The sequence below is a fragment of the Mytilus galloprovincialis genome, chromosome 6, assembly GCF_965363235.1.
Source record: "Mytilus galloprovincialis chromosome 6, xbMytGall1.hap1.1, whole genome shotgun sequence".
Classification (NCBI taxonomy): domain Eukaryota; kingdom Metazoa; phylum Mollusca; class Bivalvia; order Mytilida; family Mytilidae; genus Mytilus; species Mytilus galloprovincialis.
Window position 1 is genome coordinate 74,614,838 of NC_134843.1, and position 26,578 is coordinate 74,641,415.

General features: G+C 32.4%; 1 protein-coding gene across 2 annotated transcripts; it reads left to right on the top strand.

The window, feature by feature from the left end:
* The first annotated feature begins 892 nt into the window (after window positions 1-892).
* LOC143080319 (WW domain-containing oxidoreductase-like) lies at window positions 893-26,578 on the top strand. 2 transcript variants are annotated; one of them, XM_076256104.1, is made up of 9 exons: window positions 893-1,021; window positions 4,397-4,500; window positions 4,875-4,939; window positions 5,949-6,006; window positions 6,656-6,834; window positions 7,195-7,390; window positions 18,523-18,708; window positions 21,655-21,916; window positions 25,237-26,578. In XM_076256104.1, the coding sequence occupies exons 2-9, from the start codon at window positions 4,406-4,408 to the stop codon at window positions 25,426-25,428; spliced, it is 1,233 nt and encodes a 410-aa protein (XP_076112219.1). In that variant the 5' UTR covers window positions 893-1,021; window positions 4,397-4,405; the 3' UTR covers window positions 25,429-26,578. The 2 variants fall into 2 exon arrangements, with proteins under 2 accessions (XP_076112219.1, XP_076112220.1); XM_076256105.1 differs by lacking the exon at window positions 25,237-26,578 and adding an exon at window positions 24,863-25,156.

The window sequence follows — 26,578 nt, forward strand, 5'->3', positions numbered from 1 at the left end:
ACCCCTATGTCAGATTTGCTCTTAATGCTTTGGTTTTTGAGTTAAAAGCCAAAAACTGCATTTTACCCCTATGTTCTATTTTTAGCCATGGCGGCCATCTTGGTTGGTTGGCTTGGTTTTTTAAACTAGATACCCCAATGATGATTGTGACCAAGTTTGGTTAAATTTGGCCCAGTAGTTTCAGAGGAGAAGATTTTTGTAAAAGTTAACGACGACGGACGACGGACGCCAAGTGATGAGAAAAGCTCACTTGGCCCTTCGGCCCAGGTGAGCTAAAAATGGGCTTGGGATTGAATTTATAATGATTTTTTGGGATATTTCAAAATAGTTTTAGGGATATGGGATATTTGTAAAAAATATTTATTGGGATATTAGGGGTAAACATTATAGGGATACGGGATATTGGGATAAAAACTTAATGGGATATGGGATATTGATACCCCCCCCCCCCCCAAACAAGCCTCATAAGATAGGCATCCGACCCTACCTGTAATTTTTCACATGTATGTTAAAACTAGTCCTGTCACAGTATAAGGTTTTCAATGATTTGCAATTTGCTAATTTCCTTCGATTACAAAAAAAAAGTCGATTGTCGGTTCTTTCGGTCCCTTTCGGTTCTTTTCTGTAAATCGTCGCTCTTTTCTGTAAGTCGTCGAACCCGTAACCGACTAATCGAACGCAACTCAATCGTGGACCGTCTCAAGATACATTTGTAGAGGGTCATCTAATTTTTTGCATTGAAGTAAAATGTTATATATAAAGAAAAAAGATCTATGTTTAATTAATTTTGCTTAAAATTCATTAATGATCCTGAAAATGTGGAAAACGTGGCACAAAATATTGAATATTTCCAATCCAGATTTACTTTTACCGAGTCAGATTTGTAAAATAGTATTTTCGTTTCCGGTAATATTCTTAGCACCTATTTTGTTTTACACATTTATTTCTTAAACTGTTCGGCTGATGTTCTGGCACGCTGATTGCTTACGCTAACAGTATATCGACAAAGTATTAAGATAGGGTAAAGATGCAGGGCTAATACATGTCTTTTCACACACACACATGTAACATAAAATATTGTCCTCCATGAAATATTGTATGTCGGACATAGTCAATTTTTAACCATTTTTCGTAAATCTTAGTAATCTTTTACAAAAATCTTCTCCTCTGAAACTACTGGGCCAAATTAAACCAAACTTGGCCACAATCATCTTTGGGGTATGTTGTCACCTCCTTCTGCATGTTCTGGACAATATTTCACTATGAAATTCTGTTCATGACAATACTTCACTATGAAATACTGGCTTTGAAAATATTTTTTAATCAAATTATTTCACAATTAGAAATAGTACACAAGCATGCAGCATGCACATTTATAGATTTATTACTGAAATTGTTTGGTATAGTAGAGAATTTATATTATTGTTAATAGTGAGTTTCAAAGTTACATAGATACATTACAAATGGTTAATTATAGATTAAAGAATTATCTAACAAAGGTTTCATTTTATTACATTATACTGTATAAATATAAGTAATGTAATGACAATCGCTTATTTTGTAAATATAAACACAGGTACTTGTTGAAGAAAAAAAATCCTATATACCTTCTCTAACATGGTACCTTCTCTAACATGAATATATGTTGATAACATCCCCTTCATGAGACAAAATTTAATGACAATCTGTCTATGAAATATTGTCTCAATACTCATGAAATATAACCAAATTTATAACCTCCCTTTAACAGGACACAATTTTGTAGTATTTATCTATGAAATATTGTCTTAATTCACACAAAATATAACCTCCCTTTAACAATACAAAATTTCATAGTATTCATTTGTGAAATATTGTCTATATACAGACACAATTTCACTATGCAAATTTGTCCTTCTCTGGACATTTTTCCATAGACGAGGACAATATTTCATGAAACATAGTTATGAAATATTGTCTTGTGGTACAATATTTCATAGGACAATATTTTGCTTTACACACACACACACAATAAGAATTATTAGAAAAATGTTTTTCAACCCTATTTTTCAGATAGCTAATTATATAAGTATGACGGTGGTATGGTCTCCATTCACGTTTTACTTCTTGAGATCACTACATCAGAGACTTATACTGTTATGTATAATGTATGAAATGTCTCTGGCTATACCAGCCCTCAACCTAAAAGAAACCATATCCTTATGGGAACTAACAACAACAACCAGTGGCGGATCCAGATCTTTTCCAGAGACTTTTCTTAATGGGGGCCTGCTGACTGACCTAAGGGGGGAGGGCCCACTCCAGTCATGCTTCAATGATTCCCTATACATGCTATATAATCAACCAAATTTTTCCCACAAAGTAGGGGGCCCGGGCCACTCAGGCCCCCCCCCCTTTTGGATCTGCCTATGACAACAACAACAATACTTTATTTTAAGAGGGTTACACAGTTACCTATAGAACTAATCTTCCCTGAGGCCCTCATCATATGAAAATCAAACAAAATGCAAACATATACATTGCATACATTAGTAAAAAAGTCAAGTATGATAATAACGTTCAATACAACTTTATAAAATGTGATAAGAAAATAAACATGATGACATAATCAGTTTTTAATATTATTTATACTGCAAGGTTGATTTCAATAAATGATCTGTTATTTTGTATTTGAAAGAATAAACATTTGTAATATTTCTTAACGGTATTGGCAAATTATTCCACAAATATGGTCCAGAATACATAAAAGATTTTTTGAACAATTCTGTTTTTGGTTTAGGGAGTATGAGGTTTCCAGTTGAACAGCATTTTTCAAGGGGTATGGATTTCTGTCTGAAACATAATGAAACTTGTTAGTAAGATATGATGGCACATCATTTTTAATGCAATTGAATGCCATCAAAAACTTGTGATATTTTATTCTCTGTTCAACTGTCATCCAGTTTAAGTGTTTGAATAAGGGCTCAGAAGGAGTGAAAGGGTCTGTTTCTAGTATTAATCTAGCTGCTCTCTTTTGTAATTTTAATATCCTATTTAAACCCTCACTGCTACAACTACTCCACACTATACAACAATGATCAATTAGTGGCAAGATATAACCATTATAGAATAATTTTCTGCAGTCTAGATTTAGAAATTTCTTTATCTTTAATAGTTCTAGTAGATATAGTCTGGATTTGAAATTTTTGAGCAGATCACATCAATTTGTTTTGTCCATGTGAGGGAAGGGTAAATTTTAATGCCTAAAAGACTTCCGCATGTGGAAATTTGTATCACTTGATTGTTAATAGTTAAACAACTCTCATTGTAATGTGTCATTGCTCTTTGCTTTGTTCCAATAATCATATCCATATTTTGTTTTATTTTTATTGATGAACATATTGTTATCATTGCACCATTCCTCAACAGTTACACCATGTAAATCTTCTTATACAGTATACCTTTGACTGTAGAGTTTGATAACAATTACCAGAAAGATGTAAACTAACAATAAGGCATAACCCTACAACAAACCCTTACCAACACCCAGCAATAGCACAACAGAAAAAAAAGCTAGCCTCTGTCGCAGTGCAGCCTACAGGGTCCCTTGAAACACAGACCAAGGAAAGACAAAGGACTTGCATTGACATGTATAATTTATTTGTTAATTTTTGGTGGGAGCCATTTTATTTGTTGCTATTGAGCTGCAATCCTCTATTTATTTGCACAGCTGCAGCAGTATTGAAATATCAAGCAAGGAATTCCTTTCAAAGTGCTGTTTGGACCAGTTTTGAACTTGCAGTTAGATGTGAGCTTGTTGAGGCCTCCTGTCAATGACTGTAACATTTAAATGAAATCTCTCCATTTGTGTCATGATTGCTAGGCATCACAAACATTCCAGTGAATTTTGAAATGTTTGATGCCATGCACAAAGGAAAAGTGATTGTTATTTGACGACAATAGTTTTTAAAAGTGTTGCAGATTCTCGGGTCGTGTGCTTGAACAAAAAGCAATATTAAAGTGTTATACAAGTGTTGTTCATTTCCTTTGATATTGTGAAAGTGGATAAAGAGATTTTGTATCATGAATTAAAGCAACATGCCCTTTCTATTAGATTAATAAAAATATATACCGAAGTAATTTGGGACTAACAAAACCATAAAAATTTGAAGCTACAAAAAAGAATTGAAAACAATATTTCTAAAATGTTCAACTAACTTCTACTACCATGTCATGTATGTAGAGATAGCCTTCAAAGTAGAAGTAGTAGAAGTACAAAATGTATATAGTATTTTTTGTGGCATCCAATTTTCATGATTTTGTTGGACCAAACCTGAAAAATGGATGCCTCAACTTCCACTATGAACATGTTTATTGATATAACTATAGTTTATTTACATGTATATGGTATTTACAGGACTTACAGATGTCTAACAACATTATAGACACAGACAGTGAGGATGAAATACCACCAGGATGGGAAGAAAGAGTTACATTTGAAGGAAGAGTATTTTATGCAAGGTATGTTAGACTTCTACAGTCACTGACAAAAGATCAACTTATTTTGAGATAGTAAAAAATTGGGGAACTTCTTACGATTGTAATTCGATTAAACAATGATTTGCATTCTCTACATTGAACAGTTATTGAAACATTTTAGGACAAGACTTTACCTTTTACAATACATGAGTATTTAAAAATGAAAATTCAGTTGATATAGGAACCCTACAAAACAGACCTACATTCACCTATTATTTCTATTATCATGATTAATTTGAATGTTACAAAATCAAAAAAAAAATGATAAATTTACATTTATATGTGCACTTACTTGCCTGCTTGCTATAGGTCAATTTCTATCTGAGGCAGCTGCATATCACTTTATTTGTTTTCAGCCATGATCAACAAAACACCCAATGGAAACATCCTGTGACTGGAAAGGAAAAATATGTCAGAGGAGGTTGGTTTCAATGTTAACTTAAAAAACGCTACAATGATTATTAAATCTTATGAAGCAAATATTTTGCAACGTTACAATTGTAAGTCCAGGTTATGAGACCTTTGGTATTAAAATAAAATTAAAAGACTTCAAAATGTTAAAGTTTTGTCAGTAATTAATGAATACATTTGTGTAAATACCTTATGGAGGCTTGTGATTCAAGAGATTTTCCTTTTTTAGCTCACATGGTCCAAAGGGCCCCATGTGAGTTTATGCCATCACTTGTCATGCATCATTGTCTGACATGGGGTAAAAATGTTCAAAAGGTCAAAATCTATTAGCCCTTAATTTTCAGACAAACAGAAACAACTCATTATTGGGTTGCTGCCTCAACATTGGTTATTTTAAGGACATTTTGCAGTTTTTGGTAAATTATCTTGAAATTATTGAAGATAAAGATAAACTGTAAACAGCAAAAATGTTCAGCAAAGTAAGATCTACAAAAAAGTTTGACCAAAATTGTCAATTGACCCCTTAAAGAGCTATTGCCCTTTCAGGACAATTTTACACAAGTTGTTTATGTTTTTTAACTTTAAAAATCTTCTCAAATGATTCTGGTATAAATTTTGTATTTTATTTCCTTGTACGTCAAGAAACATAGATACGTTGACTAATATGGTACATATGGGTAAAATGCATTTATTTGCTTTTGAAGAAAATATGCAAGATACAATGAACATTTAAATGGGATTTATATATTATATTAATATATATTGAAATGCAAAAATAATAATTGATGAAAAATTTAAGCAAAAAAATAACAGGTTAGCGATTCAGGCTCTTGAGAGTCTCTTGTTATGAGATACATGTTATTTGATATTTGATTTACAAATTTTAAGTCCTTCCTATTTATTTCAAATTTCCTTGGTCGAAATGAGAAACTTTATTCTTTTATAGACATCAATAATGAGAAGGTGATTTTATAACAATTTGTTCAAATTATATTTATATAGAAAATGATATCTTTTAGAATTACCTTATGGATGGGAAAGAGTTATACAGGATGATGGAACAATTGTGTATGTTGAGTAAGTGTTCAATTTAACTTATATCTATAGATCACTGTAGGCTCTAAATTCCACGGCTAAAAAAATTGACATGTATTGTTATCTTGCTGTCATTATGCATATCATGTGATGTTCTTGACAGTGCAATTTTAAAGACAAAATTTTAGCAATAAATCTGTGACAGATTGGGAACTTACAATCTAAACTTAATTCTGTCACCTGAGCCAAGGGAATGCATATGTGTATTTCAAACACTTGCTAACATGTAAATTATTTAGAGTTACTCCCCTTGCCTAACTAATTTTTTAAATGATTATCTTTATTATGTTTAGTAATTGTTAGAATATTATTATAAGTTAATTAATGTAGCAGAATTTAAGAATCACCAATAAATGATTAATTTTTTGTAGAATATACAAACATAATAATTGAAAATTATTGTAAACATCTTTATAACTTTAAATACAGTTTTAAGTTTTAACACCAGTATAAGGTGTAGGGCATCATCTAGGTCTCATAAAGATTTTATGATATCACTTAATTAATATGACAAAATGATATATTGGAAGTATAATTGTTATGCATTATACAGATTCTACAAATTTGGCAGTCAGTTTTTTCTTTTTTTTCAAATTGTAAATAATGTATTAACATTTGTAATGATTTTTAGTCATATCAACAAGAAAACCTGCTTTACAGACCCTAGACTAGCTTTTGCAGAACCATTGAAAACTTCACCTAAGGATTTTAGACAGAAATTTGATGGAAATAGTTCAGCATTACAAATTTTGAATGGAAGAGATTTAACTGGCAAATATGCCATTATAACAGGTGCTAGCGACGGCATTGGTAAGCATTTTTAGTAATTTCTTTTCGTCAGTTGGCATTTCAATCAAAATAGTAAAAAAAAATTCTTGCTACTCAGTAAAATAGAAATTATCTTTACAGCACCTGAAGTCTGAAAATTCAACTACTTAGTTTGTATTTATATATATTTATATACCATTATGCCCCAATATACCATTATGCCCCATTCATCAAAGTTACAGAGTTTCTATACTATCCTTCAGGGCATGATGTTATTTTGAATTAACAATGAAAACAAGTTATTTTCATTTGTGGTCTTTACCTATATTTTCCACACAAATTTATCTGTAAACACACTGGCAATGATTCTATTTCTCAAAATTCTCCACTTTTCTTCTTTAGGTTATGAAACAGCAAAATCATTAGCATTTCATGGTGCTACAATTATAATGGCATGTAGAAATACTGAAAAAGCTGAGAAGTGTAAGAGTAATATTTTGAAAGACAGACCTAAAGCTACCATAGAAATACTACACTTAGATCTTGCATCATTGAGAAGTGTCAAACAGTTTGCTGAAGAGTATAAAAGAAGAGCATGGTAAGATTATAAGCTAATAGTTTTATGACTACTAAAAGATGCCTGTGATATCATGGCGCAATTGGGCAAGTGTTGAAACAAAGTGTTTTTTTAAATTTTGCAGGCAGTATGTCAGCTGATAATGTGCGAAACCGAATAAGGCACAGTTGATAACAGTCTCCAAATTTGGATATTTTCTCAAAAATAGGTATTTTCTGTGGAAAAAAGATTCTTTCAAAGATAACTTTAGGAAGTTCAAAACACTTCAGTTATACATCATATCTCAAATATTTCCGACTTTGTATGATTTCAGAGAAGTTGCAGCTCAATGAAATCAGTCTCATCCTTTAGTAGTATAGATTGCAGAAATGACAAATTGGGGGGAATTGAAATATATGACTTTGATAAAGTTTCAAGAGTAGCAGAGTATTTTAACATTCTTTTGTTTATATTATACATTGTTGGAAAATGTATAAAATATGCATCCTCACCCCAAAGTGTATTATTTACTGGAACCGCCTTCATTGCATTTATAAGTGGATTATCATGTATTGGATACATGAGGCTCCTGCAGGGTCAAAAACAACCTGCGACCTCTGGGCTTTTTAGAGGCAACTTCCGACCTGAGGGCCTTCTAAAAACGACCCGCAACCTGTAAAATTTGGAAAAAACGACCTCCGACCGACTTCCGTTCTCTGTGTTGGGAAAAAATTACCTGCGACCTGTACATTTCCCTTAAACACGACCTCTTGACGAATTTAAAAGCGACCTTGCGACCTGAGGGGGGTACCCTGTGGGAGCCTCATACATATCTCTCATCATGGAAGTCCACCCTCTTCAGAAAAAAAAATGTAAGGTAATATGCATTTGTAAATATTTATGAATTTTGTGGAAAAAAAACAACATATTTCCCATTTATTTACCTAAAAGCATATTTGTTGTATCTTAATATGGTTTATCTTGCTTGATTTTCTTGGGGGGAGGGGGACAACAGCTGCACCTAAATTAGGTCAACTTAGATTGAAAAATGCAGTTTAACTTATAATTTTTTTTTTGAACTAGCAAGTTTAGCTCAAAGGAGTCAAATTCTAATTTATTTATGCAAAGAAAACATTGTGCTATTATAACTTTTTATAAATTTACAGGATTAAAATGTACCTTCTACTTCGATTTGTTTTCTACACAGCTACTTTTGCATAATAATACCAACAATATTCCATGTTGGGAAATTATAACTTTTACAGATTTGAAATAGACAAACTTTCAAAATGCAGAAAGTGTAACGATCAGTCTAAAACTTGTAGTACTTAAATTTTAAGTACAAATCAAATACTACCTAAATATTACAAGAATTTTAAAGTAGCAAAATAGTACTGAATATTAAAAGTAGATTTCCAGTACTACATATTTTTGGTACATTAATAGTACCTATGCAAAAGTAGCTGTGTATCTATAGACAAATTGGTTTTCACAATTATATTTATTACAAGTCATATATGATGTATCACATGGCATCTATCACATTACTTAGAAAAACACACAAGCAATATTATAATAAGAATCTATATAGAAGTGATTTATGGATATAAACTGTTATTCTTCTCCATATAAAAAAAGTTAAATCCTTTTGAAACAGAATTCCATATATCACTTACAAATGTGGTAAATCAAGAATTCTGTAAGAAATATGGTCACTTTTGAATAGAAGGTTCAATAAGTTATGTTAAACACCCAGCAGGTGGTTTTACAACCATACATGCATTTAGGATATCAACATGTCAAGATGATATATGTAATCCATCTTTATTAGCCAAAGAATAGGATTCAACCTGCTACTTTTCACTCATGGCAGATTAAGTCAGAATTTTGATCTATGAAGAAAAGATTTCAAGTTGTAACCAGTCCTTTAAGATGGTCACATGCTTATATAGAAAATGTAAATAAACAATTGCAATGTGAAGATTGTGCAACACTTTTTTACCCCTTGTGTATTATCCTTTTGCAGATGCTGGAATGTCAACGTATATATGTGTTTCTGCTTTAGGAAATTTGCAAACACTGTACACCTTTGAACTAAAGAGTACAAGTGCTGTCATTGGTCAATTATGATTTGATCATAGTGGATGTGATTTCTATCAATCTGTCGTTAGATAGCACTAGGCTTTATTCACAAATACTGTCTAAATCTGCCAAGGTCAAAGAGGAGCTGGCCAGATTGTAACCCTTGGCTAGCGAAGATTATGTGTTATTTTGCATGATCTAGATTTTAACATGTTTGTTAACAAGAGACAAGTTTGTCCATTTGTCTTTGCCATTTCTCCTAAATAGAACTGTTAAGGTCCTTCCAGTAGAAACATGTTATATAGGTCTTATCTCACAGCTACTGATGGGCAGCCAAAATCCCTCCAAATTTCTTTTGAGCACCCAGTAGTTGGCCAGTACAACTTAAATCCTTTAACCCTTTCCTCCATGGAATATTTTTTTTACATGCTTGATTGGCATAGGATTTTTTCTATAAAATAAAATCCTCAGGTTTAAAGAATTCATGCATTGCAAAAAACAAATATTTCATCAAATAAATTGAAGTCAGATATTCTTATGAATATCCTTTTCATATTGGATACAAATTTTATTAGGTCTGATGCAAACATTTTGTAGTCAAAGCGTTTCACTTGAGGTACTACAAAGGCGTCAAAAGGCGTCATTATGTAGTAAAGGGGGTGGCGTCAAAAGGCGTCATTATGGAGGAAAGGGTTAATCAATGTTAATCAAACAGAGAAAATTGAGAATGGAAACATTGAATGTGTCAAAGAAACGAAAACCAGACCAAAGAGCAGTAAACAGATATCTTTACATTCTACTTAAAGCAATGATTACAAGCAATTAGAATGTTGTGTGAACAATATCCAGAAAGATATTTTTTTACAGATTCATTTAATGATTTTTGCCTGTACTAAGGGAGGTAACTACAATTATAAAATAGACATTACTATCAAAATGGACTTTCAGGCTTATAATTAAACAGTGATCATGTAGTACTAATGACCTAAAAACTATCGCAACAACTAAGGTATTCTGAAACAAAGCAAGTCATCTCTGTGTCTGCTTACACTCAAACTTAAAAATTGGTACATACTGGTATGTTTGTGTACCGTACATAAATATTCACTGTCAAACCTGTTAAATAGACCACCTGTATTAAGCAAAAATCTGTGTTAAAGACAACCAATTTTAGATCCCTCTGTAGTACATGTTATACAAATTGAACCTGCATTAAAGTAACACCTGTCTTAAGAGACCACTTTTTTGCTCTCCCTTAAGTTGTCTCTTAAAACAGGTTTGACTGTATTTCCCACAGCTCTATGTTTAACCCCAAGGTTGTTTTGTATATAGAAATAACCAGAATTAACCGGAACTCACTTATCAAGCAAGAAGACCCTTTTAAAAGGGCATCCATTTTGTAAGGAATGTATAAAATTGTCTGTAATAGTAAAATAACAAAAATATGGAACTCCAAGAAAAATTCATAACGTAAATTCCCTCATCAAACGGCATAATCAAAAGCTCAATACATCAAAAGAATGGAAAACAACTGTCATATTTCCTAATCACTGAAGAACTGTTGCAAAATCTTAAGGAGATCAGTAGATAAAAATATAAAGATTTTGAGTGTGAATCACTTTTCTGAATTTGGCAGTCAAGTTGTAAAGGCAAAAGATTGTATTTATCCAACATACTCCCTTGTTTTGCGAGTTTTGCAAAGGAGTACATTCATGAAGGACTAGATTTTAACGTTATCTGTTCAAATACTACAACCTAGACCCAAGACACAAAAATAGGGATAATCTATCATTTTAATGCCCCGCTGTTTGCATCTTTGACCTTCCATCCTTCTTTCCCAGTTTTGTTTCACTTAGATTTTCTTAATCCAAATTTTATGAAACTCGTACACAATGCTTGAACCAACATCTTGCAAAAAGAGTTAAAACTGGACAGTGAGTCACTGTTTTAAAGTTATATCCCTTTATATTCTAGAAATTGCAAGTTTTACTCATCCATATTTCATAAAATGCAAACACAACGCTGAGAACTAAAACTTACAAACAGAGTTTGAAATTTGGGCAGTGTGTCATTTTTAGAGAAGTTCCCCTTTATAACTTGGCTCTAAGACTAACGTAAGTATGTGACTTGTCTCATTGATATTTTATTAAAGTCAAAGCTAAGAACCACAATACTAGTATACAGACACAGTTTGAATTTGGATAGTGAGCCATTTAGCGCTTTAGAGTTGTGACCATTTTTTTTTTGAAAAATTGCAAAGCTTGAACAGGGTCATTTATGTCCTTAGACACAATCCTCTTTTATTTTCTAAATGAATTTGCATAAGAGATGACCTATACATTTATTTTAATGTTAATTTTTAGCAGTATTATTTGGAATCATATGCATTCCATCCCAAGACCAAAAATGTGTGAGGCAAACCTGTGCCTGGCTCTTTTCTAAATGAGGTTTAAAATGGCTTTTGTCTGGATTTTTTTTTACTGAAATAGTTTAAATTGACATAAGCTGTTCATGTGGAGCATCAGGGTCAGACAAGTTTAAGGTTATTGCTGCCTAAATGCTTTGTGAAGGTTGTTTCTTAAAGGGTTTTCTGGATTGATTTGGTCTTTCAAAAGCATTATACTTTATTTTATATAAATTTGTGCAAAAGCATTTGTCAACATTAAAAACACAGGCTCTTACAAAACTCTGTATTGTCTCCCTGATGGTCATTGAAGAACAGACATGGGAAATATTTTTCTGGCAGTTATGATAACAATTTGCCAATGATATAAAAACCTTATTAAAAATGCAATTATATTTAAAAAATTTAAATATTTATTGGGGTGGTTTGTGTAAGTCAGTCAATGTCAGTCAGCATTGACCTCAATTTCATGCTCCAGAGGTCAGGTTAAGTTCTTAGTACTAGCATAGGTGGATCCAGTGGGGGGCCCAAGGGGGGCCCTGGGCCCCTTTTGGTGGGAGAAATTTGGTTGATTATATAAGGAATCATTGAAGCATGACTGGAGTGGGCCCCCCCATAGGTCAGTCAGCAGGCCCCCCTTAGGAAAAGTTCTGAATCCGCCACTGACTAGGCTTGGTCCTTATTAACAATACTGTAAATTAAGAAATTATTATGATGTTTTTATTATTGTGACTGGGTTATAATTGCAATAATTAAATTTAAACTCACATTTTGAAATTTTTCATATGAACTAAACAGAATTTTTCTCATTTCACAAAAATTAAAATTGCATTTTAGTCTAAAATGACAAAATCTCACTAATAAATACATGCAATAATTTCTGAATTAATAGTACATTATAGTTGTATTATTTGGTCTTAAGTCATTGACCTCAATATCAGGTCCATTGGTCAGGTTAAATTTTCAGGATAGAAGATAGAATCTATATCCAAAGATACAAGAGACTTTTAAAACGTATTAATTATGTCCTGTTCCTAGAAACATTGTACTACTTTTATTAGCTCACCTGGCCCGAAGGGCCAAGTGAGCTTTTCTCATCACTTGGCGTCCGGCGTCCGTCGTCCGTCGTCCGTCGTCCGTCGTCGTCGTCGTCGTCGTCGTCGTCCGCCGTTAACTTTTACAAAAATCTTCTCCTCTGAAACTACTGGACCAAATTAAACCAAACTTGGCCATAATCATCATTGGGGTATCTTGTTTAAAAATTGTGTCCGGTGACCCGCCACACCAACCAAGATGGCCGCCATGGCTAAAAATAGAACATAGGGGTAAAATGCAGTTTTTGGCTTATAACTCAAAAACCAAAGCATTTAGAGCAAATCTGACATGTGGTAAAATTGTTTATCAGGTCAAGATCTATCTGCCCTGAAATTTTCAGATGAATCGGACAACCCGTTGATAGGTTGCTGCCCCTGAATTGGTAATTTTGAGAAAATTTTGCTGTTTTTGGTTATTATCTTGAATATTATTATAGATAGAGATAAACTGTGAACAGCAAAAATGTTCAACAAAGTAAGATCTACAAATAAGTCAACATGACCAAAATGGTCTGTTGACCCCTTTAGAAGTTATTGCCCTTTATAGTCAATTTTTAACCATTTTTCGTAAATCTTAATTATCTTTTACAAAAATCTTCTCCTCTGAAACTACTGGACCAAATTAAACCAAACTTGGCCACAATCATCATTGGGGTATCTAGTTTAAAAATTGTGTCCGGTGATCCGGCCAACCAACCAAGATGGCCGCCATGGCTAAAAATAGAACATAGGGGTAAAATGCAGTTTTTGGCTTATTACTCAAAAACCGAAGCATTTAGAGCAAATCTGACATGTAGTAAAATTGTTTATCAGGTCAAGATCTATCTGCCCTGAAATTTTGAGATGAATCGGACAACTCGTTGATAGGTTGCTGCCCCTGAATTGTTAATTTTAAGGAAATTTTGCTGTTTTTGGTTATTATCTTGAATATTATTATAGATAGAGATAAACTGTAAACAGCAAAAATGTTCAGCTAAGTAAGATCTACAAATAAGTCAACATGACCAAAATGGTCTGTTGACCTCTTTAGGAGTTATTACCCTTTATAGTCAATTTTTAACTATTTTTCGTAAATCTTAGTTATCTTTTACAAAAATCTTCTCCTCTGAAACTACTGTACCAAATTAAACCAAACTTGGCCACAATCATCATTGGGGTATGTAGTTTAAAAATTGTGTCCGGTGACCCGGCCAACCAATCAAGATGGCCGCCATGGCTAAAAATAGAACATAGGGGTAAAATGCAGTTTTTGGCTTATCACTCATAAACCAAAGCATTTAGAGCAAATCTGACATGTGGTAAAATTGCTTATCAGGTCAAGATCTATCTGCAACAACAAAAGAAAGAGAGTTTTTAACGACCTCAGCTGGCTATACAACCCTTGCACAATCTACTGAATTTTGCAGAAATCATTAATAGGATAGATTGCCCTTATATGATAATTTTTTATTACCTTTTTGGTTTTTTTTGGCAAAGTGGGGGGGGGGGGGGGGTTGCACAACAACAAAACTACTTCACAACTTTCTCATTACTTTGCATTTCTTGTTAGATAAATTTTACAAAAATTCTCCCCTGAAACAACTGTTGAATTTAAACAAACTTGGTTTAAATCACCACTAGGATATCCAGGGACCACTGTGTATGATGACCCTGCCTGCCCACATGGCTGAAATAAAACATAGGTTTCAAATGCACTTTTTAGTATTATATCTCTGAAACTAAACGACAGTACAACAGTTGCATTTATCATGCAACAATTGTAAATAAAAATATCAGGTGAGCGACACAGGGTCCTTGGACCCTCTAGTTATAGATGTCATAACAACAGAATCTTATCACGAGATTTAAAATCTGACACTATAACAATGCACAAATCACCAATCTAATGAGTTAAAAATAATAATTGTTTTGTCATTTTTGAATGAAACAGGAAGCAAATATTTGTTTTTTTTTTATCAGAATTGATGCCTTTTTTAATTGATGGAAGACATTGTTAAACTTTTCTGACCTTTGATAGTGAATTTCCCATGAAATATGAAGGAATAATTTTCAGTTTTCTCTTGACTTTGCATGGTGACTTTGACTTTAAATTTATTTTTTAATGTACTATGAAAGTTAACTGATATTAAATATAACAAACTTGACAAGAAACCTATTACTCTGCTCAATAGAAGTTAGCGAATTTGAACATTTTTTAGCAATATATGAAAATTTAATCCATACTGCACATTAATCAGAGCTTTTAGTTCAAACTAATTGTATTTGTTATTGCCAAATATAATGGATTTTGAAAATACAAAAGCTTTCAGAAAATTACATAAAAATTAAAAAGATAAATTTTTAGCCCATTTTTTCTCAAAAACTACCAGGTTACCCTCTTTTATATGGGTTTTCAAATTTCTAGCCTTGATCTACAATATATCTCAAAATGAAAAAAAGACAATTCAATGTGAAACTATATCAACTCTCCTTAACAATGCATTATTTTTTCATAAGAAATCACTAATAACAATCTTGAATTTTTAAGTTCTTCAACAGCTGCTTGTCATCTTAGTGTTTATTGCATTCGACAGAGTGGACAATTAACCCCCTTTTCTGTTTTTGTCTAGACTAAAAAATACATAATTTATTCACAGGAAGAAGCCATCTGGGAAATTATTCATACTACTGTGCAAAATTTTCAAAATGAATTGGTGACTATAATTTTGTTTGACAATCTGTGGCTTTTCTTAAATCAAGTATGAAATACAAATTCTGTGTGATAATATCTATACTTCTCATTCTGAGAATCTGTTTCTAATATGATATGTCATTTTTATGTGTATATAGGAGAATTGAATCAATTTAAAGTAAACCAATGTAAACCTATGCTGTCCTTGAATTACATAATTCTGATGTTTTTCACAGTTCATATAACAAACCTATTTAGAAAACTTGTGTTAGTTTTGAATGAAATACTAGTTGTTACTTGTAGTATAAATTGGAAATATTACATTCAATTATAAAATTATGTAATTCACAATTTCAGTAAAAAATGAATGGTTGTCATATAATTTTGAGTACATCAAAAATATCATTTGCGTTTAATGTAAAATGTGTTTGTAGACTAGCCTAGAAACAATTTTAAGTGGTGTTTTCCTTGTTTGTTATTTCCATACTAGCAGGTCCAAAAATTATACAGGGCTGTCCACTCAGTAGGAGTCAGTGGCGGATCCAGAAATTTTCATAAGAGGGGGCCCACTGACTGCTTAAGATGGGGCCTGCTCCAGTCATGCTTCAGTGATTCCCTATATAATCCATCAAATTTTTCTCTCAAAAGGGGGGCTCGGGCCCCCTGAAAAACCCTCTAAATCGGCCTCTGGGTGTTTTGTTTTTCAATACAAGCAAGGCAAAAATTGATACAAAAGGAGTTTTGCTTTTAATACAACAAAGGCCAAAGTAAAACAGGGCTGTCCACTCTAGGAGTTAAGTTTTCAATACAAGCATGGCCAAAATAAAACAGGTCTGTCCACTCAGTAGGAGTTTAGTTTTTAATATAAGCAAGGCCAAAATTAATACAGGGCTGTCCACTCTAGGATTTTTGTCTTAGATACAAGCAAGGCCAAAATAATATTGGGCTGCCAACTATATGAGTTTTGTTTTCTATACAAAAAAGGCCAACATTAATACAGGAATGCCACCTGTACAGGAGCTAATTTTCAATACAAGCCAAAGTAAAATAGGCTGTCCACTCTGAATACCTCCCCCCATACTTTTCCAATCAATAACAAACTGACCATTTTCTAAAAAGATCAAAAGGAAAAGGATGTTTAGACAAATGCAATCCATGAAAGTCTTCTCAGATAATTTGATATTAAGGAGGCTAGCGGGTACAAAAATTTTAGCAAAAAATTAAACATTTGTTTTTTTCATGACAAATTTTATTTATTAAGCTATTAGTTATTACTTTATGATATGGTACAAAAATCACCCAAACAAATCGATACTGGTTGGCCACAGATGACTTTTAAAATGTTTACATCATTGAAAAGCTCCTAATTATCTCCCTTTGGTGCAAAAATGCCATTTTTGGGCATTAAAATAGAAATATGTTTTTTTAACTTATCAGTGACCTATATTTTTTATTATTGTTTTCAAACAAGCTGTACATAAACTGAATAATTGTAATATTTAAGCGATATCTGTTATTTAGTTCTTATTTTATTTCGATATTACCTCTTTTTCTCCTATTAGTTCAACAGAAAAAAAGGACATTAACAAAAATTGTATGCTCCTTTCAGAAGCAGATTGTGAGCTTAAATGAATGGTGACCTCATTTTTTTATTTCATTTTTCTATTAAGTATATGATAAAGTTAATTTATAGAAAAATATAGCTGAATCCTATGTTTAAAAAAAATATTTATACCTGCAAGCCCCCTTAGGCAATGTAAAGTCACCAAAACATTGTAATAGTCTACTGTTTGCCTGATTTGCTATCAGCAGAAATTGGGCTGGCTGTTTTCTCTTTTAAACTGTTTAACATTTTGTTATGCTTAGGGATTTTTTTAGCTTACTTTACAGAACCGAATTGGTTGTGCTTATTGTTGGAGGCTGTACAAAATAACTTGTTGAAATATTATTTTTTTTTATTTCAAGATAATTGAAAGAGCTTTTTGACATTAAATGAAATTGAAATGGAATATTTTGGATTTAGTGTTTGCCATTTCCACTTTTACATTTCCAGGTATATTGGTATTTGACTGGTGGGAAAATTCAAAATTTGTTGGTTTCTAGGGGATAAATGGAAAATCCTTTTAGAAATTGATCAGATTATTTTAGTAGCATGTTATGACCACTTAACAAAATCATGAAATTCAGGCATGGTTATCTGTGGTCACTTAAAATACCTTTATAGTTAATTTAGGAATTGTTAGCAGGAGAGTGGAATTTCTGTTATCATTAACCAAAAAATAAAATTGCATGACAGAAAACAATAAAATCTACTCATACCTGTCCTAATGTAGCTGCCATAATTAAGCAGCCCTAAGGTACAGAGATGAAATGCTTTGAAGTGGCCAATGATATAGTGTAGTTGGAAGTAGAAAAATCTGGAGATTAGGACAAATTATGGAAAGATCTCCAAATTTGATTTCTCAACATTTTATTTTATGTTGAAACTCAAATTTATCTGAATATAATTGAATATAATATTGGGGAACACTAGAACTGAAGATTGAGATATTTTTGAGAAATGCAAAACGTAATAGCATAAGAATAAAAGTCTTAAGTTTAAAATAGAAAAGGTCATGAAGAAAGTATATTCATAACTAGTGTTTTACCAGCCTTGTCAGTTGCTGTTCCAGGGGTTGGAACACCCCACCCTTTTTTTTGGATGATCATATGGTTGGAGCCGCCCTTTATCCTTGGTGGGAATCCCCCTTTTAGAATGGCTGGATCTGCCCCTGCTCCTTGCAATGTAATGCAAGTACCGGTATTAAGTAAAGCAGATTTTCAGAAATTTACGGATATTTTATATGTGTAGAAAAATCTACAACAACAGCTGATGACATGTATTGAAGATGGGAACTTAATTGTAAAATATATTTTCTTTCAGGCCCCTGCACATGTTAATCCTGAATGCTGGAGTGTTTGGCTTACCCTATGTAGTGACAGAGAACGACCTTGAAATGACATTCCAAGTCAATCACCTCTCTCATTTTTACCTGACCAAATTGTTGTATGATCTTCTAGTATCATCAGCTCCTAGTCGTGTGGTAGTACTGTCATCAGAATCACATAGGTGAGTCCAATAGGTGGATTTATCATTGTTATTGTCGAGCCTTCAACTTGAGTCGAAAAAGCGAGACTAAGCGATCCTACATTCCATCGTCGTCGTCAGCGGCGTTCACAAATATTCACTCTGTGGTTAAAGTTTTTAAAATTTTAATAACTTTCTTAAACTATCCTGGATTTCTACCAAACTTGGACAGAAGCTTGTTTATGATCATAAGATGGTATCCAGAAGTAATTTTGTAAAAATGAAATTCCACTTTTTCCGTATTTTACTTTTAAATGGACTTAGTTTTTCTGCCAGGAAATATTACATTCACTCTGTGGTTGAAGTTTTTAAAATTTTAATAACTTTCTTAAACTATCCTGGGTTGGTACCAAACTTGGACAGAAGCTTTTTTATGATCATAAGATAGTATCCAGAAGTAATTTTGAAAAAAAATTAAATCCATTTTTCCATATTTTACTTTTAAATGGACTCACATTTTCTGCCAGGAAACAACACATTCACTTTGTGGTTAAACTTTTTAAAATTTTAATAACTTTCTTATACTATTTTGGATTTGTGCCAAACTTGGACAAAAGCTTGTTAATGATCAAAAGCTAGTATATAGAAGGAAATTTCGTAAAAAAAATATATATTTTTTCTTATTTTACTATTAAATGGACTTAGATTTTCAAACAACACATTCACTCTGTAGTTAAACGTTTCAAAATTTAACTTTCTTATACTATTTTTGATTTGTACAAACTTGGACAGAAGCTTGTTTATGATCAAAAGCTAGCATCTAGAAGGAAATTCAGTTTTCGTCCAGTTAACATTACATTTAGTCTGCAGTTAGTTTTTAAACATTTATTAGATTCATAAACTATCCTGGATTTTTACCAAATTTGGACAGAACCTTCTTACAAATTAAAGATAATATCAACAGGAATATTTTATTGATTTATTTCCTCATTTTTGTTGAGCCTGCGATTAACAGAAAGAGTAGCCGAGACAATGGGTTCTGCTGAACTGTTACAAAATTTTTGTTGTATAAATGGTAAAAATGTGTGGTATAAATGGTAAAATTTGTTGTATAAATAGTAAAATTTGGTGTTTAATGGTAAAATTAGGTGTATAAATGGAAAAGCTAGTTGTATAAATATAGATTCTAACACTGCATCGAGTGTGATAAAATATTTTTCAACTCGAGACAGTTAAAGTTTCAAATTTATAACGCAAGGCTTGCCAAGCAGTTTTAAATATTTAAAATATAAGTGGATAAATATCATGTTGCACGAGATTTGGTGGTGGAATCTGTTTCTCTAAAGATTTTAAGGCGAATTGCAGACAATTTTAATCCTTCTTTTTTCAATCGCTCTGTAAAAAGATGTGTTCTTTCTACGGGACGTTATCAGGCATGGTGGCCTTTTTTTGTGACGTCACAATAGGAATTTTTGTGGAAAGCGAAAAATTTGACGTCATAATCAAATTTTGACCAATAAAGAACTGAGATCAAACAAACCACAAGTTGATTAAATAAAAATAATCAACAGGTCAGGAAAGGGATAAATAGAGTAAGAATTATAGAAATGGTAATATTAATTGCATAAATGGACACATTAGTTGTATAAATGCTAAATGGTAGTAGTGAGAAATTTATAAACATCCTGTATAATTAACACATGATTGGTCTAATTCTACATTGGTGAGATAACGAGCTGTAGTTGATCTGAAGTGTTATTTTGCTCCATGAATTATTTTTCTGATAATATCTGATATATTTTCCTTGTTCCTTGTTACAGTCTACTGTGTTTTAAAAATGAGGACACTTATTGTACAGACTAAGAAAATTAAGCATCACATATTTATTTTTATTTTAAGACTTCAAGATGAGGTAACATTGTGCAAAGATAATAACATCTAAAAAATGAAAACTCATTTAAAAAATATGTCTGACTGGACCACATATATATTGTTATTCTCACGCCGTAGTCAATGGGTATGTCTGACTGGACCACATATATATTGTTATTCCCACGCCGTAGTCAATGGGTATGTCTGTCTGGACCACATATATATTGTTATTCCCACGCCGTAGTCAATGGGTATGTCTGACTGGACCACATATATATATTGTTATTCCCAAGCCGTAGTCAATGGGTATGTCTGACTGGACCACATATATATTGTTATTCCCACGCCGTAGTCAATGGGTATGTCTGACTGGACCACATATATATTGTTATTCCCACGCCGTAGTCAATGGGTATGTCTGACTGGACCACATATATATTGTTATTCTCACGCCGTAGTCAATGGGTATGTCTGACTGGACCACATATATATATTGTTATTCCCAAGCCGTAGTCAATGGGTATGTCTGACTGGACCACATATATATTGTTATTCCCACGCCGTAGTCAATGGGTATGTCTGACTGGACCACATATATATTGTTATTCCCACGCCGTAGTCAATGGGTATGTCTGACTGGACCACATATATATTGTTATTCCCACGCCGTAGTCAATGGGTATGTCTGACTGGACCACATATATATATTGTTATTCCCACGCCGTAGTCAATGGGTATGTCTGACTGGACCACATATATATTGTTATTCCCACGCCGTAGTCAATGGGTATGTCTGACTGGACCACATATATATATTGTTATTCCCACGCTGTAGTAAATGGGGTTATTAAATGTTGTCATTGATTGTCCTTATGTTTGTCTCTCAAAACTCTAACTTAAGTTTGCCTCATGCAAATTTTGTGAAACTTCTTCATAATGCTAAGAATCAAAACTTGCATACAGAATTCAAGTTTTGGCAGAGAGTCATACCTTTGTAGAGTTATACCCCTTTTTAACTTGAAAAAAGCTCAACTAGAAAAGTTAAAAGCGGTAGGTGCATTCAGACACATATTCTTTTCTCACCTTTATTTTTGAAATGTTTTACTTTACTTGTAGATTTCCAAAAATCCACATGATTGAGGATGTAACAGAAGATTCCTTATCATTACCAAAAGACAAATATAGTGACATGAATGCTTATAATATATCAAAATTGTGCAACAATTTATTCTCTCTACATCTAAACAAACTTTTGGCCGGCAAAAAAGTAACCAGTAATAGCTTACATCCAGGAAGTTGTATTAGTACTAATTTACAGAGGAACTGGTGGCTATATCGAGTTGTATTCTTCATAGTCAGACCATTTACAAAATCAAAGGTAAACTTAATATATACTCTAAGACACATGCAAAACCAAGACACATGAATGGTATTACATGTACTGTACAAATGTTTTACAGTTAAACCTGTTCACCTTTTTTCATGCTGTAGAACCACCAAAGGCGGGTAATGCATTTTGAATCGAAAATCTAAGGTAACCTCTCCTGTTAGGTTAGATTTTTCTGGTTATATGGTTGACCATTATATACAGATCGGCTGTATGCTTATTTTTATGTTTATCTTATGAACTGATAAAAAGTAAGGTACAATGCACTAATTATACACAGTTGTCGCTATTTTGTGCATTTTTCTGTGATCTTTTTTTCTGATAAATTTTCATATGTGATGAGTTGCTTCCCTTTCCTTCATGTAAGCCTATGTTTATTCATGTATAAGATACTAATTGTTGAACAAATTGTAAATTACTTATTGTTTTAATCTTGTTTTCTTCAGTAGAAGCAGATGTTACTGAAATCAAATTTGAACAAATAAAGTTTTCACTTGATTTCACTGATAAAATAAAACTGTTGCATATACCAGCAGTGACATATAGAAAGACTTACTGCACTGAATGATACCTTAAATGAGAAAAAAATTAAACTGCAACATGTCTCTTCTCCTTTTTCAAAATATAAATTGGATATTTTGACTAATAATTTCTGCACTTAAAATGTTTCAAAATGTTTCAAACTTGTAAATATGTTAGCTGAAGGACGCCTCTGGATGCGAGAATTTCTCGTTGCATTGAAGACCTGTTGGTGACCTTCTGCTGTTGTCTGCTCTATGGTTGGGTTGTTGTCTCTTTGACACATTCCCCATTTCCATTCTCAATTTTATGTTTTTATGATTCCTTCAAAGGGTAATACAATACGTTTTATCTGATGGTCTGATGATTTTAAAATACCTGTAAATAGCATTAATAAGATGAAATAGAAGCTTCATTTTGTTCAGTTGTAGGAGATGCAAATATTTGTGGTTTTCAATAAGACTGAAGACCATAAGAATGAAAAAACAACAATGAAGACATTTTGAGATCAAAATTCTGTCATACATTACCAGAGATGTGTCATTAACTCAGAATTATTTCCCAGATTTTTGGTTTATCAGTTTTTAGCTCACCTGGCCCGAAGGGCCAAGTGAACTTTTCTCATCACTTTGCGTCCATCGTCCATCGTTGTTGTCCGGCGTTGTCTGTTAACTTTTACAAAAATCTTCTCCTCTGAAACTATTGGGTCAAATTTAACCAAACTTGGCCAAAATCATCATTGGGGTAACTAGTTTAAAAAATGTGTCCGGTGACCCGGACAAACAACCAAGATGACCACCATGGCTAAAAATAGAACATAGGGGTAAAATGTAGATTTTGGCTTATATCTCTGAAACCAAAGCATTTAGAGCAAATCTGACAGGCGTAAAATTGTTTATCAGGTCAAGATCTATCTGCCCTGAATTTTTCAGATGAATTGGACAACCCGTTGTTGGGTTGCTGCCCCTGAATTGGTAATTTTAAGGAAATTTTGCTGTTTTTTTGTTATTATCTTAAATATTATTATAGATAGAGATAAACTGTAACAGCAATAATCTTTAGCAAAGTAAGATTTACAAATAAGTCAACATGACCAAAATGGTCAGTTGACCCCTTTAAGAGTTATTGCCCTTTATAGTCAATTTTTAACAATTTTTCGTAAATCTTAATAATCTTACAAAAATCTTCTTCTCTGAAACTACTGGGCCAAATTAATCCAAACTTGGCTACAATCATCTTTAGGGTATCTAGTTTAAAAATGTGTCCAGTGTCCCGGCCAACCAACCAAGATGGCCGCCATGGCTACAAATAGAACATAGGGGTAAAATGCAGTTTTTGGCTTATAACTCAAAAACCAAAGCATTCAAGATCTATCTGCCCTGAAATTTTCAGATGAATCGGACAACCCGTTGTTAGGTTGCTGCCCCTGAATTGGTAATTTTAAGGAAATTTTGCTGTTTTTTGTTATTATCTTGAATATTATTATAGATAGAGATTATTATAGATAGAGATAAACTGTATACAGCAATAATGTACAGCAAAGTAAGACCTAAAAATAAGTCAACATGACCAAAATGGTCAACTGACCCCCTAAGGAGTTATTATCCTTTATAGTCAATTTTCAAATATTTTCATAAAGTTGGTAAATTTTTACTAACATTTTCCACTGAAACTACTGGGCCAAGTTCATTATAGATAGAGATAATTGTAAGCAGCAAGAATGTTCAGTACAAACACATCACCGTCACCAAAACACAATTTTGTCATGAATCCATCTTTGTCCTTTGTTTAATATTCACATAGACCAAGGTGAGGGACACAGGCTTTTTAGAGCCTCTAGTTTATTTTCTTTAATAAAATTTTGGATTATCAAATATTTTGGGTTCTAGGATCACTTTATTGTCGCAATGTGCAGTTTGCCCGTTGAAATAGGTGCCATTAATGTAATTGAAGATATTATATTATTAAAAGACCAAAAAAACAGATACAATCAAGTTACCAAAGATCTGCAATCTACACCTCACCATCAAAAGGTGCAAAGAAATTAAAATCATCAGTGATGCTGTTTTTTGGTGTACTCAACCAACCCCTGTTGTTGTTTTTTTTAATTTTGACCAGTTGAATTAGAAAAGGTGCAAAGAAAAACAATCAGTGTTAATCAGTTCATAAAAGGAAATTTAATCTAAAATATTGGTATTTCATTCAAGAAAAAAAAACAACAAATAAAAGTTCAAGTGAAATGATACTAGATAAGATGAAATTTAACCTTATAACTTATGATATGACATGACATTCTAATTATACTATTTATGAACATATGTGCAAATATTTAAATATTTATATACACATATGTTTCTGTAACATATAGTTCTGTATAATTTATCTAGTGTAGATACCTTGGTCCATTTATGTTCGCAGGATGAAATAATTCTTAAAACCAGTAAAAACTGCAAAATTCCAGATTATGTACAGACAATTTTCAGGTAAACATTTCCATGAGGGCTGAATTTAAGAAGATGTAGCATGAGTATCAATGAGACAATTCTCCATCAAAGTTACAATTTGTAAAAGCATATCATTGTAGGTCAAATTAGTTTTTTTACACAGAGCCCTGAAACATTAATACAGGAAAACCAACAGTCTAATCCATATAATAAAATTAGAAACACTTATAAACCACATCAACACACTGAACATCAGGTTCCTGACTTAGGACAGGTGCAAACAAAATGCTGCCATGAGAGGTATTTTTATCTTCCAAGTGATTTAACAAGAACACATTTATATTTCAGCAACAAGGGGCAGCGACTACAGTTTACTGTGCTACTCATCCAGATGTTGAGGAGATTGGTGGAATGTACTTTAATAATTGTTGTCCCTGCCAGCCATCAAAAGAATCTATGGATGAACAATTAGCTGAAAAGTTGTGGATAGTTAGTGAGACCATACTTCAAGATAGACTTGCTAGATTGACTAGTATATAATAGAAGACAGGAATGTCTCACATATTTTTTAAAAAAGAAAATTGAAAACTAATTGTTACCTTTACATGTATGTAAATCTGAAGTGGAAGATGAATTACACTTCAGCAACAAATGTACTAAACTCTTAAGAGTTTGTAATAAGTTCTTAAAGGAAAAATGTAAGATAGTGTACATTCCCCCCCCCCCATTTTTTTTAAAGTTTGCTGTTATAAATCTGATGATTTTAAGTTAAGAAATGTATCTCCCTCATGCATAGCTCCTTTTTGTTTGGGTTAGGTTTTTACATTTGGTCCATTTTTAGCTCTTCAAAGTTTGTATAAGGTTGTGATTTTTAAATATTTCTACTTCGAGCATTAAGGAAGAGACATTTATTGTTGAAATTACCATCTTTTGTAGTAAAAGTTGTATGTTTATGTTATCCCAGACCTGTAAAATTTCCATCTTAATTTAGAAGTAAAACTCCAAAATAATAAGATGGCCATAAATGTTGCATTAAGGGCATACAATACAATAACAGGGACACATAACTCAACAAACCCTAATTCTACTATGGGACATAAAGCTATTCTTATATTGTTGTGGGAAGGCTTACATGACAATTTTGAACTACCAATACACTGCGCATATATTCAAATGGTAACTATGAAATAAAATAAACTGATAAAGAGTCATGATTTGTTTTAAACTCATAACTCGCATCTGAATGTGTCAGATACCTTTTTTTTAAAGATAAAACTTGTTATGAATATTTTTGTATTAAATTTATATAATATATTATTATGTTGATTAATGCTTGTTTGTTTTCGTGTTTGTTGTATTGTGAAAATCCATATTCTGGATGTTAAATCAATGAAATCATTGACTATACAAACCGAGTCCCAGTCTAGAACATTGGACGAACCAAGGTTGTTTGAAGAAATTGACTATTTTAACCTGGTTGTATAGTTCAATGACTACTATTTATCTGTGATATTTGTATGTATTATTTTGCAACATCTTTTACCAACAGGTCATTACTCTAAGGGATACTAACATGTGTTGGTCAAAAATCAGTATGTATTAAACTCATTGACATGTAAACAGATTTTATCTATTTAATATGATTGTGATGAATCTTTTAGTTTTATTTTAATTAAAATTAAAAATTTCA

Coding starts and splice junctions, on each gene's coding strand:
- LOC143080319 (XM_076256104.1), top strand. CDS start 4,406: ATGTCTAACAACATTATAGACACAGACAGTGAGGATGAAATACCACCA. Junction 6,835..7,194: donor AGGTGCTAGCGACGGCATTG/GTAAGCATTTTT, acceptor TTTCTTCTTTAG/GTTATGAAACAGCAAAATCA. Junction 21,917..25,236: donor GACCATTTACAAAATCAAAG/GTAAACTTAATA, acceptor TTTATATTTCAG/CAACAAGGGGCAGCGACTAC.